Here is a 13795-nt window from a genome sequence, read left to right on the forward strand (position 1 = left end):
AGCAGGTGACCCAGACACCCATGTCATTACCACTGTGGCACTGCCACTTCACTGTCATCACATCTATGGCTGGTCACATTGATGACCAGCTGACAGACGAGGAAAAAAGCTGAACCTGTTTCATGAATGGACCATCTCAATATGTTGGTGAAAATGAATAGCCGAAGCCCTTCTCAGTGGTGATCCTGAAAGATGATGGGGAGAGAAAATCCCCTGCGACCCCATGAGCAAAACTTTGGGCAGTGAACCTGTGCATTCGTTTGTGTGGAAAGAGAAGTAGCCCAGGGTAAGAACATATACATACTCATGGGCAGTGATGAATAACTTGACTGGTAAGCCAGGGGCTTAAAAGGAGGAAGATTAGAATACTGGGGAAGAACAGGTCTGGGAATATACACATGTGGATGGAACGATGAGAATAAACATGACGTGGGAAGATCTTTGTATTCTGTCTTAAAGCCCACCAAAAAACAACTACCATGAAAGTGGCACTAAACAACCAAGCAGACAAAATGACACTCTGCCGGTTGATGCCAGCAAGGCTCTGTCATAAGCCACTCCAGTGCTGGCACAGTGAGCTCATGGACAGAGCTCTAGGTGGCAGCGATGGAGGCTATGTACAGACCAACAGCATGTGCCCATGTTTGAGTGCCAAATACTCAAGTTGCAGGCAACAGAAACAAATGCAGAGCCCCCAGTATAGTAACATCCCTAATAAAAACCAGCCACTTAGTGACAAACTGATTACACTGAACCCCTTCTACTCTGGAAGGAGCAGCAATTCGTTTTGACTGGAACTGATATGTATCTTGCCTGCAAGGTCTCAGACAGCATCACCACCTCGGGACTTACAAGTGATTGATCCCTCAATGGGATCTCACATAACATTGCCTCTGACCAAGGGATACACTTCATAGCAAAGAAGGTGTGGCAATGGCCAATGGGTACCATGAGGATGAGATCTACTAATTCTATTTCCTTTGAGAGCTACTGGCTTGATAGAGTGATGGAGCCACTTTTTGAAGGCATAACTGTGAAAGCAGCTTGGAGCTACCAGAATACTGGGGGTGAATGATCATACCTTGGGAAAATGAGGCATCATCTTCCAGGATAAATCAAAGACCATTATAAGGTATGTCTTCAGTAGTAGAATACATGGGCCCAGATACCAAGGAATGAAAGAAGTGTTCCATTTACCTCTCAGTATCAGTGACTGACTTAGAGAAATTTGTCATCTTTATACCTTTAGGTTCTGTAGGTCTAGACCAGGGCTGTCCAATAAAAATACAATGTGAGCCACATATATAATCTAAAATTTTCTAGTAGTCACGTTGAAAAAGCTAAAAGGAAAAGGGTGAAATTAATTTTAACAGTGTATTTTATTTACCCACATGTACCAGTCACATTTCAAGTGCTCAATGGCCATATGGGGCTAGTGGCTTCTGTAATGGACAGTGCCAGTCTAGAGATCCTAGTTCCTAGAGGCAGAATGCTTCTACTAGAGGAAATAGTAGGTGTTCAGTCGCGTTAAGCTCCTTATGCTAAGTCAGCAGGCAAGCAAAGGAGTCACTGTACTGATAGGGTAATTGATCCTAATCATTAAGATCATGGTACATAGCAGGGATACTGGACAATTCACTTGCCACTTTTGGTATTCCCTGGCCCAATTTGTATGATAGGTTCACAAGTGAAGCAGTCACAGCCTGAGAAGTCATGATGACCAGGGGCTCAGATATCCCAGAGAGTCTAGTAAGACCCCAAGACCAGCAGAGGTGCTAGCTGAGCATGAGAGGAATCTAGGATGGGGAGCAGGAGAGGAAGAAGAGGAGTATTAGCAATGGTCTTCCGATAAGGTAGTGTAATGTGAGCCTGCCTTTCTCAAATACGTTTCCCAGGACAAGAAACCATCAGATTCCTGGAGGAGCTACTCCAAGGTGAGGTGAAATTTCTATACAAAGCAAATGGACAGTAGTGGGTGGTACTGGGTACTACCCAGAATCTCCCTTCAGGGCCAAAGCGCTCATTTCCCTAGATGCATGAGTGTTTTCTGCTGATGACCCAGAGATGAGGCCCCTTCTGGAAGTTGCTTCAGCCAAAGGAAACTGCCTGGCTATAAACCCTAGGTTATATCCTCCGCAGGGGCATTCACATCTCCTATGGATCAGTGTGGAAGAACTAAAGCCCAAATTAAATTTCTTACCTCACCGAGGGACAACTCTAAAGGGCCACGCTGGCATCAGAGCTTCTCATGGCATCTGCTGAGACCTGTTGTGATTGCTCCACAGATGAGCATCTGCCTCTCCCCAGTCCTGCCTTCCTCACTCTCTTATAGGTATTATATAGAGATTATAGGTATTATTCCCAAGAGCACTCCTTAACAAACATCCCTTCACAAATCTCAGCCTCCAAGTAACTTGACAGAAGAAGAATCCACATTGTTTAAAACCCCAGAGTGATAACTAGATAGGAAAGTAGAAATGAACAATCTTGACCATCATCACTTCATTCATTTACGATTACATCTTATTTTCATGATGCCCTTCTATGGTTTTGTAGGAGAAAAAAGACATAGTCATTACCCCCTAACCACCTCTCCATTTCCAACAAAGCATGGTTCCTCCTTTGGCTTATGTTCCTTAAGGAACATAAGATTACAGATGTTCTCTTAGATTTGAAAAAACCTAGTTGCCTCGTCTATCCCTGATTTTAAACACTTGCCTATTTTAGGTGCTTTCTCACAGTATACTTTGTAGTCGTCACTGATCTTCTCCACGGCTATCTTTGGATTCTTGTAGCAAAGCTCCTCAAAGGACATTTTAGTTACGTCTGCGAAGTAAGGAAAACAGAGATAGAGTTTAGTTGTCCAAAGTCTAGGTTCAACTTTTGTTGAAGGTATTGCCTTTAAAATGCCGGGTGCAGTGGCTCACACCTGTAATCCCAGCACTTTGGGAGGCTGAGATGGGCGAATCACTATGTCAGGAGATCAAGACCATCCTGGCTAACATGGTGAAACCCTGTCTCTACTAAAAATACAAAAAAATTAGCTGGGCGTGGTGGCGGGAGCCTGTGGTCCCAGCTACTCGGGAGGCTGAGGCAGGAGAATGGCATGAACCCGGGAGGTGGAGCTTGTAGTGAGTCGAGATCGGGCCACTGCACTCCAGCTGGGCGACAGAGGGAGACTCCGTCTCAAAAAAAAAAGTTATTTAAAGAGGCCAATAGTGTTTTAATGGGATGTTTACAGAAATAATACAAGTTCCCTAAGCTAAATTATAAGCAAGGAAATAAGCCTCCTCTCCCCTCCGGAATGAGAAGATCCTCTCCTTCTTAAGGAAAACTGACCCATGGAGATTATTTGCCTGAGAGATGCTAGGGTAACCAAGATATGACTTGAAAGAGCTACTATTTTTTAATTCATATATGAGAAGTAACTCATACAAATGAATGGCTTCTCCTGCAAAGCATCCATCTGTTGAGGGATTGAGTAGCAAATGTGTTTGTTCTTTTGCAGAGACGGGATTTTGCCATGTTGCCCAGGCTAGTCTTGAACTCCTAGGTTCTAGCAATACTCCTGCCTTGGCCTCCTGAAGTGTGGGGATTAAAGGCGTGAGACCACACCTACAAATGCATTTCAAACATTCTACTATTGCTTCAAAAAAAATTGAAGCCCCTAAGAATAACAAATGGCAAAGAACATGCTATGTTATGTTTTCCCTTTCTCAGCTCTGACTTCAGGAATTACTTTCAGAATTAACTTACATATCTGAATATTATCAATAGTTACAAATCATCGTCCTTTGGAGTGGATTATTGTTTTCTAGAAAGAGCCATATATCATCTTAAGTTATGCATCATGAATTGAGAGGGAATACGTTTTTGTATCCAAAATGTGGTGAGACAATGAGGCTGAGATAGCAAGAGAAGTTTTAACAATGATCTGGGTAACAGAAGCAGAATAGTAGCACCTTACTTCCTATCGAGGAGAAATATTCATTTGGGTTGTGAGTTCTGGGATTTAGAGTATATCTAAATGCACAGAGTTCTCCTGGAACTCTCTAGGTAGTTCAGTACTTTCTGAAGCTATACTATTCAAGTCTAAAAAGAGTACTGGGGTGTGGACTCATGAGTGAGTTATTCTTATGTCATCATCATCATCATCATCATCATCTTCATCATCATCATCTTCATCATGTATAATCAAGGGGAATCTGACCATAAGTGTTAAGAGCAGTGGATTATTTCTGCAGTGGATCCAGGTTTCTAGTCCTGTATCAATTCCTTCCTTGCTGAGCAACCTTGGGCAAGTCTTTTCACCTTTCTGGAAGTCATGTTTCCCTGTATAAAAGATGATAGTGGTTGGGTGTGGTGGCTCACACCTGTAATCCCAGCACTTTAGGAGGCCAAGACAGGTGGATCACTTGAGGTCAGGAGTTCGAGACCAGCCTGGCCAACATGGTGAAACACTGTCTCTACTAAAATACAAAAATTAGCAGGGCGTGGTGGCAGGTGCCTGTAATCCCAGCTACTCAGGAGGCTGAGGCAGGAGAATCGCATGAACCTGGGAGGCAGAGGTTGCAGTGAGGCAAGATAGCGCCATTGCACTCCAGCCTGGGTGACAAAGGGAAACGCCATCACAAAAAAAATAATTTTTTAAAAGTATCACACATAGGCCAGGCATGGTCACTCATATCTTTAATACAAGCACTTTGGGAAGCCAAGACGGGAGAATGACTTCAGCCCAGGAGTTCAAGACTGGCCTGGGCAGCATGACAAGACTCCACCTCTACAAAAAATAAAAAATTAGCTGGGTGTGGTGGTGCATGCCTGTAGTCCCACCAACTTAGGAAGCTGAGGTGGGAGCATCACTTGAGTCTGGGAAGTCATGGCTGCAGTGAGCTGTGATGGTTCCACTGCACTCCATCTCAAAAAAAAAGATAGTATTCTAGCTCTGGTACTCTGTGAGTTTAGGGTACAGCTTGAGACACCAGCCTACCTGGGATTCAGGGTCCTGACTTGGCCAAATGCAAAGAAGGCCCTTTATTAGGCCAGACTTGTGCTCCAAAAAAGCAGTGATAGAGAAAGCAATGATATGTGCTTTGGAGAGGGACAAGGAGCTTCCATGGAGGGTGCTTCACATTCTTACTGGCTATCCCATAGCCACCCAAAGTAATGCCCATTGCCCAACATATGTGTGGTGAAATTTACCAGCCATGTTTTCTTCTACTTTGGTCTTGATTCCTGGGAAAGAATCTAAGATCCTCAGGATTTAGAGAGAGAGAGTGGAATCTCTATGGTTAAAAAAGAGGGCCTGTTCATGCTAGATTTAAATATTTTATGCCCAAGCATGGCTCTGAGAGGCAAGCATCCAGGGCATCTTGGTTTGTATATAGAGTGCATATTAAAGTTTTAAAAAAGAGTCTAATTTACTTAGCACCTGCTTGTTATGTAAATACATTACCTCTAATCCTAAGCAAATTAGGGGCCATTATCTCCACTGCATAGATAAAGAAATTAGGTTCAGAGAGATGGAGTAACTTGCCAAAGCTCACAGAGCATATGAATGGTACAACTGAATTTTCAAAGCTTTTGCTTACTCTTTATCCATGTTTTTCAAAGTGTAGGTCATGACTCACAAGTGTGCCAAAAAATAAATGGTGACATTGTTAGCTTTTATATGACATGAAACATAATAGAATAAAGAATGTTGGAGTACAGCATCTTATGTAATAAGGGCAAGTATTGCTTTGGAAATTTTTTTTCCATATATATGTGTACACGTAAACACTTGTGTTTAAGTAATTATGAAGTCAAACATATTTATTGTGGATCAAAGTTTGAGAGATATGCAGTATTCCAACGGTCTCAACATAGATAATTAAAGCAGTATGCTCAATTTGAATAATAATGACTAACATTTACAGTATTGAACTCTTAAGTGATTGTCAAACATTGTACTAATAGCTTTCATAGATGATCTCAGGTCACCTGCACAACAAGTTTGTTATTATTCTCATTTTAGATGATAAAACTGGGGGTCAAAGAGAGGTTAAATACATTGCTCAAGCATACAAGTCAATAGGAGAGCACGGGTGTAACCCCAGACTTCCGGGACAGCAAAGCCTTTTGTTCCTAACGACATCTCTCCACTGCCTGGGGGTCTGGTGTGTTATGTTAGGGAAGCGGGCGACTGTAAAATATGCTAACAGAAATGCACTTGGACCCTATTCTGGAGGAAATGTGGTGAGGTGGAACATGCTTATGAGATGCATGAAATGAAGTATTCAGCATCAACTGTGGTGATGCTTTGGTGGGCAAGAGTCCAGCTACACGTGAGCACCCTGGCTCCCTCAGATCCAGCAGGGAGCTCCATGGTGAGTCTGTCTGGATTCAAATCCTGACTGCAACTTACTCTGATCCTGGGGAGATCACATCCTCTCTGTGCCTCAGTTACTTAGTACATACCTCATAGGCTATTTTGATGATCAAATGAGGTAATCTCTGCATTGCATAGTGCTGACGCTTAGTAAATAATTAGTAAATGTTAAATATTATTTTCCAGTTGCCTATATGTAAAGGTCAAAAAAATTACAGTGACTGCTCTGACCTGTTAGAAACACTGGAGATGTCAGCTCTACCTGAAGAGACCCTCCTTGTTTCAGGTCCTCAGTAGCTATCTTTTGCCACTGCATATAGTCCATTTCTTTCATGTCAGCCAAAGCCTGGCTTAACTCTAGAGAATGCTGAATCCTCTTATAAAGAAGAATGTTCTCTTCTTTGCCTATAAATTCTCTTTTATGCTGTCTGGAGCTGATGAACTTATTCTGTGTCTAAGAGAAGAGGGTGAGGGGAAGACTGTATTTGTTACAGGAATTAGACCAGAAGCAATAGTTTTGTAATAACTCAGTGTTCCATGCCTCCCTGTCACATGGCTATTACGCAGGTTGTTTTCAATTGTTAAGAACCATTGCTTCTTTACATGCCAACCCCCACCCTTTTCTAATTGAACTCATTTTCTATAAGGGAGAAATTTTCTATGATTGTGACTTTTTCAAAGTCATCTTATGCACTGAGTCCTTTTCCTTGAGAGGTTTAGCTTTAGAACAACAGGGACCATGCCAATCTTTGGTTGACTCTAGGAAAAATAACAATTTCATTTACTTTAACACATAGGCCTTTTAAAACAGCAATTACTCTCTCTTCTTCCCTCATCCTCATGATTCCTTCCCAACTCAAAGTCCCTCCTACCGTAAAAAGGAGAAACCAGTAGTCCTCTTCATCCAGGAACTCATCATACCAGGGACTCAGCATCTGAAAGCCAAACACAGCCTACGCATTATGAGGTGGATGGTCAGCTTGCTGCATCTTTCCTGAATATGTTCACCTGGGAGCAAAGTAGGCTGAAGATTCTGGGTTCTGTAATTGGGAGATCTAATGGAACAGCAAACATTAGCTATGACCAACTAGGAGGCATTCTTTTATCTCTGAATAGAGCAGCTAACACAGCCTCTCTCTAAGTCTCAGAGAAAAGTACTGAATATTTACTTAAGAAGAGAGATGACAAATAATTTACAGAACTATTATTTAACATCTGCATATTATTTCATTCTTTTCCAAAGTAATATCCTGTTTTTTCTCAAAATGGCCCTGAAAACCAAGCGTCTTTCTTCGGTGTGTCTACTCATATCTCCCACACCAACTCACAACAAAACCTGTGAGTTAGTGCTTAGCTAGATATTTTAACCCATGCTCTCAGTTTCACTCATTCATTCATTTGACAAATGCTTTGTGAATGCCTCCTATGTGTCAGGCACTTTACGAATTGCTGGCAATATAGAGATCAACATGCTGCAAGTGTTGGTACAAGGAGCTCAACCTCCAGCACGAACAGCAGCATAATACATGCTCTAACAGGGGTATGAACAAAGCTTCTGATTCAGTCAGGGAAATCCAGGAAGAATTCATAAAGGTAAGGAGGTTTAATCTAATGTGCACGTTGCAGGATAAGTAGGAGCTCATCATAGGGAAGTTGAGTCAAGATCATGCCAGGCAATAGAAAGAGCTTAAATAAAGGCATGGGGATGGGAAAGAACACGTTTGGGAATGATGAGTAGTCCAGTGTGGGCTGAAATGTAGCATTCATGTGAAGAGCCCAGGGATGGGGGAGTGGCAAGAGAGGAAGCAGAGATGCATTGGAATTATATATGAGGGACTTGAATGACTTGCTGAGTAATCGGGGGATTATTTTGTAGGCAATGAATTGTTGATAGTAATTTTTAAGAATGTAAGGTTATCTCCGCCAACTGCCTCAATCATGCAGCCAAAAGGTGAGTTTAGGGATATAAATTTTAGTGGCTTTAACAAATCTCCTTGGCTCCTGGGAAACTTGAGTGAAGTATATTCCTGAGACAATTCAGTTCAGTGATTGAATCTGAGCAATATGTAATGTCATATAATGTTACTCATTAATAAGTAACTGGAAATATATATTAAATATAAATAATCAAAAAGCATGTGTGAAATGAGCACCCTATTAACATCCCGTTTGGTTTAAAAGGTTTATGACTAGGCCGGGCACGGTGCCTTACGCCTGTAATTCTAGCACTTTGGAAGGCTGAGGCGGGCGGATCACCTGAGGTCGGGAGTTCAAGACCAGCCTGACCAATATGGAGAAACCCTGTCTCAACTAAAAATACACAATTAGCTAGTCATGGTGATGCATGCCTGTAATCCCAGCTACTTGGGAGGCTGAGACAGGAGAATTGCTTGAACCCAGGAGGCAGAGGTTGCAGTGAGCCAAGATCATGCCATTGCACTCCAGCCTGGACAACAAAAGTGAAATGCCATCTCAAACAAATAAATAAATAAAAAAGATTTATGACTCAGGTTGGGTACAGTGACTCACACCTCACGCCTGTAATCCTAGCCCTTTTGGAGACTGAGGTGGGCAGATCACTTGAGACCAGGAGTTTGAGACCAGCCTGGGCAACATGGTGAAACCCCCAGCTCTACCAAAAAATAAAAAACAAAAAAAATAACTGGGCATGGTGGCGTGCACCTGTGGGAGGCGCATGCCACCCCCAGGGAGTACCACAAATTAGCTACTAGGGAGTTCAGGTGGAAGAATCACCTGAACCCAGGAGGTGGAGGTTGCAGTGAACCAAGATCATGCTACTGCATTTCAGCTTGGGCAACAGAGGGAGACTTTGTCTCAAAAAAAAAAAAAAATTAAGACTCTACCTAATAATTAATTGATAAATACATTTATTTCTTAAGAAACAAAGCTTAATAGAGCATTTTCTATTAAAAGAAACAACCAGATATGCATTAAAATAGTAACCAAAAATAATAAATATGATAAAACAGCATCTAAAAACCCTATAATAGTTTTTTGTTAGAATGTATTAGGATTGTCTTTAGAATTGAGCTTGTCCATCACTTGATAAACCCTCCTGGCCCCTTCTCAGAGCAGTGTGTGAGGCAATAGATCAAGGTTCTGCAAACGTTTTCTATACAGTGCCAGATAGTAAATATTTTATGATATTTACTATAGGCTATATAGTCTATTGCAAGTACTCAACTGTGTAGTTGTAGGACATGGTAGTATGTAAACAAACGGGCACAGTTTTGTTGCAATAAAACTTTATTTATGGACACTAAAATTTGAATTTCATGTATTAATCATGTGCCATAATATGTTCTTTTTTTGATTTTTTTCTACTATAAGGAAATGTTAAACCATCCCTAGCTTGCTGGCCATGCAAATACATGTGGGAAGCTGAATTTGGTGCCCAGACTGTAGTTTGCTAACCTTGCAATAGACTGAACAGGAATCTGGACACTGGCTCTGCACTTGTCAGTAAATAGCAGTGAGACCTGAGAATTTGACCCATCAGCTGTACAATGAAAGAAGGGATGACAGAACCTCTAATGACTTATTCTAAGGTTATATGTGTCTGAAAAGAGGTCAGAAGAGGATGAACACGTATTTACCTACTCATTACCAGGCGCTGCATATAGAGTGTCTTTGAAGCAGCCATTATGATCCCCAATGTACTGATGAGAAAACCAAGGATCAGGTTGAGTGATGTCAGCAAGATGGCTGACTAGAAGCCCCTAGCACTTGCCCATGCCTCCATAAACACAACTGAAACAATACACGAATAACTACATTCTAATAAAAGTAAAAATAACGAAAGGAAAGTGTACATTGAAGGAGTAACAGAAACCCTGATGAACACAGAAACTCAGGATAGCCACAGAGAGAATGAAAGGAAACACTGGGTCTCCACCACCCACTCCCCAAGCCTAGATCAGCTGGGGACCAGGAGGAACCTCTCCCTATTGTGAAAAGCTAGGCTAGAGGATCTCAACAGCCCTCATTAACACATTAGACACCTACAGTGCTCACCACTGGGGTCCCCTGCAGTCCTCACAGGCACTAAGCCCAGTCGAGGGAGCTGCCTAATGGCCACACAGCTATGTTCCCCCAAGAGAAGGAGTTGACACTGTGCCCTGCCCACTGTGGCCTGCAAGACTACTGTGCTATACCATCTTGGACCTGATATTACTGCTGGAATGTATCTTGCTCTAGGGGCAAGCAGCCACAACTTCTCTTCATCCCTGAGGGTAAACTGCTGCCAAACTACCCCCACGCGATGGTCTAACATCCCCAAGCCAAGCTGCAGGCAGCTGTCACACTCTTTCCCTTGGGGCCAACCACAAGTGGAACTGCTCTGCCCACTTCTACCCAACTCCTTCAGGCTGAACATTAAGCTCTACACTCTCTCCTGGGGAAATGGCACTTTGGTAGAATTGCTTCATCTACCACTTTCAGCCGCAGCTGCACTCTGCCCCTAGGGGCCTGAACTGAAACGGCATACTTCCTCCTGAGGAAACAGCGCCTTGGTGCAACTGCGCCATATTTCTCTCCCAGTCACTGCTGAGCCCGGAACCTGTGAACTGAAGCCAAAGTTTCACACACCCTCCTGGGAAAATGATGCGTTGGTGGAACTCCTCCATCTACCTCTCCCAGTTGCTACTGTACCCTGGCCCCTGGGAGAACAGAACCTTGGCTGTTCAGAGCAGTCACATCTTCTCAGTGCCTGATTTAAAACAGTGTCCTGCCTCCCAGAAGAGTGGTCATGTACACCAATACCTAAGCTGAGTGGCATCTTACATCCCAGGGAAATAGTGCCTGGGCTACCTGGAATAGTCACACCCCTGGCCCTAAGCTGAAGTGGCACTGAGCAGCTGTGCATTCCAGGGCTAAGATGGCATAGTACCCCGGGTCCCAGGGAAACAGAACAGTGGCTGAGCTGAGGAACCCCACACTACAGGCCAAAAGAATTATTGTATTGTGCTTCCCTGGAGCTGAACTAGCCCTCCAGAGTCCTAGCTGCTAAGACATCCCTTTCACTGTATCCCAAGTATTCTAGGATAGTTGGTGCCACTGTAGCTGGCTTCACAGTATGGGATACGTCTGAGCCCCACCATCCCAGGGTCCAGAGTCACCACTACATGGTGCCTCATCCCTAAGGACCTGAGTTGCCACTGAGCCCTATTGGCTCAGGTTCCCAAACCCACTCTGTGGGCCCAAACCTCCAGGGTACCCCTTCTTCCCCAACGCTGGGCCAGGGCTGTGCTCTGTCCCTCAGGGTAGAATCACAGTTACAACCGAACCCCTGGGCTTGAGCTACTAGGCAGTGCTGCAGAGTCACATATCCTGGCTCTGTGGGCAGCCTACATCCAACCATTCTACATAAGTGAACGTGTACCCCAAGACCCAAGCGCTACTAATCTGTACAACAAATTCCTGTGACATAAGTTTACCTATGTAACAAACCAGAACAGGTACCCCCGAACCTAAAATAAAAGCTAAAAAGTGAAAACAAGCAAAACAATAGAAATACATGTCTATAAATATTACATATGCACATTATGTCTCATTTGAAATATAATACTAGTATATTTTATGTATACATAATAGATGTACATTATATGCATATATGTATTCATATACAGTATGAGAATTATACATTTATTATATATACACACACATATATTATGTATGTATTTTAAAAATTATTTTTAAGCCCTTTATTAAGGTATAATTGACATACAAAAACCTGTAGAAATTTAATGTATACAACTTAATGTCTTTGAAGATAAGTATACACCCATTAAACTGTCATCACAATCAATACCACAAACCTATCCTCCAAAAATTTCTTCCTGTTCCCTTTGGTTTTATTTGTGTTTCTTTTTTCTTTTGTGGTAAAAACACTTAACACAAGACCTATTCTCTCAGTGAATTTTAAGTGTACAATATAGAATTGTTAAATGATATGTTGTACAGTAAATTTATCTCTCATAACTGAAGCATAGTACAGTTTAATCAACACCTCCCTGAAGCCGCTGGCAACTGTCATTCTTTTTTCTTTTTTTTTTTTAATTTATTTTTTATTATTATTATACTTTCAAGTTCTAGGGTACATGTGCATAACGTGCAGGTTTGTTACATATGTATACTTGTGCCATGTTGCTGTGCTGCACCCATCAACTTGTCAGCACCCATCAACTCGTCATTTACATCAGGTATAACTCCCAATGCAATCCCTCCCCCCTCCCCCCCTCCCCCCTCCCCATGATAGGCCCCGGTGTGTGATGTTCCCCTTCCCGAGTCCAAGTGATCTCATTGTTCAGTTCCCACCTATGAGTGAGAACATGCGGTGTTTGGTTTTCTGTTCTTGTGATAGTTCTGCTTCTATGAATTTATCTCATTTAGATTCAGCACATAAGTGAGATTATGCAGTATTTGTCTTTCTGTGTCTTATTTATTTTAATTAGCATGATGTCCTCCAGGTCTCATCTGTGTTGTTGCAAATGGCAGGACTTCCTTCTTTTTAAAGACTGAATAGTACTGCATCATATACACCACATTTTCTTTATACATTCATCTTTTGATGCACATTTCAGTTGTTTTCATATCTTGGCTACTGTGAATAATTCTGCAATGAACATGATTGTGCAGATATCTCTTCAAGATCCAGATTTTAATTCCTTTGGATATATCCCCAGAAGTGGGATTGCTGGATCAAAAGGTGATTCTACTTTTCATTTTTTGAGAAACCTGCATACTGTTTTCCATACTGGTCACACCAATTTACACTCCCACAAACAGGAATATAAATTTGGGCATCCAGCGTGAAAAATAGTATGCAGGTTTAGTGTCAGTGTATAGAATCACAACTGTTTTTGAATATTGATTTTATCCTGCAACTTTACTGAATTTGCTTATTAGTTTTAACAGGTTTTTTTTGGTAATTTTAGGGTTATCTACATATAAGATCATGTCATCTGCAAACAGAGGCATGATAGTTTTACTTTTTCTATATAGTTTCACTTCTTCCTTTTATATTTGGATGCCTTTTATTTTTTATTTTTCTTGTCTACTTGCTCTGGCTAGGACTACCAGTATTCTGTTGACCAGGAGGGGCAAGAATGAGGATCCTTAGCTTGTTCTGGATGTTAGAGGAAATGATTTCAGCTTTTCGCCATTGAGTATGATGTTGCAGCAAGCTTTTCATAAATGGCCTTTATTGTGTGGCAGTACCTTCCTTATATATGTAATTTTTGAGAGAAAAATATTTTGAAATTTGTCAAGTAATTTTTTGGTGTCTGTTGAGTTGATGATGTGATTTTTATCTTTAATTCTGTTAATGTGTTGCATCACAGTGATTGATTTGCATAGGTCAAACCATCCTTATAACCCAGGGATAAATCCTACCTGGTAATTGTG

At 41.9% G+C, this 13795-nt stretch overlaps 1 protein-coding gene across 2 annotated transcripts in view; it reads right to left on the reverse strand.

The window, feature by feature from the left end:
- Positions 1-13795, reverse strand: part of RGSL1 (regulator of G protein signaling like 1) — a 101110-nt gene that overhangs the window by 59373 nt on the left and 27942 nt on the right. For both annotated transcript variants that reach the window (XM_073011431.1, XM_037985854.2), the window contains 3 exons: positions 7243-7305; positions 6602-6824; positions 2719-2826 (listed from right to left, as the gene is read on the reverse strand). In XM_073011431.1, the coding sequence (XP_072867532.1) occupies positions 2719-2826; positions 6602-6824; positions 7243-7305 (394 nt within the window). The remainder of the gene's footprint in view (positions 1-2718; positions 2827-6601; positions 6825-7242; positions 7306-13795) is intronic.

The sequence above is a fragment of the Chlorocebus sabaeus genome, chromosome 25 (assembly GCF_047675955.1).
Source record: "Chlorocebus sabaeus isolate Y175 chromosome 25, mChlSab1.0.hap1, whole genome shotgun sequence".
Taxonomy (NCBI): Eukaryota; Metazoa; Chordata; class Mammalia; order Primates; family Cercopithecidae; genus Chlorocebus; species Chlorocebus sabaeus.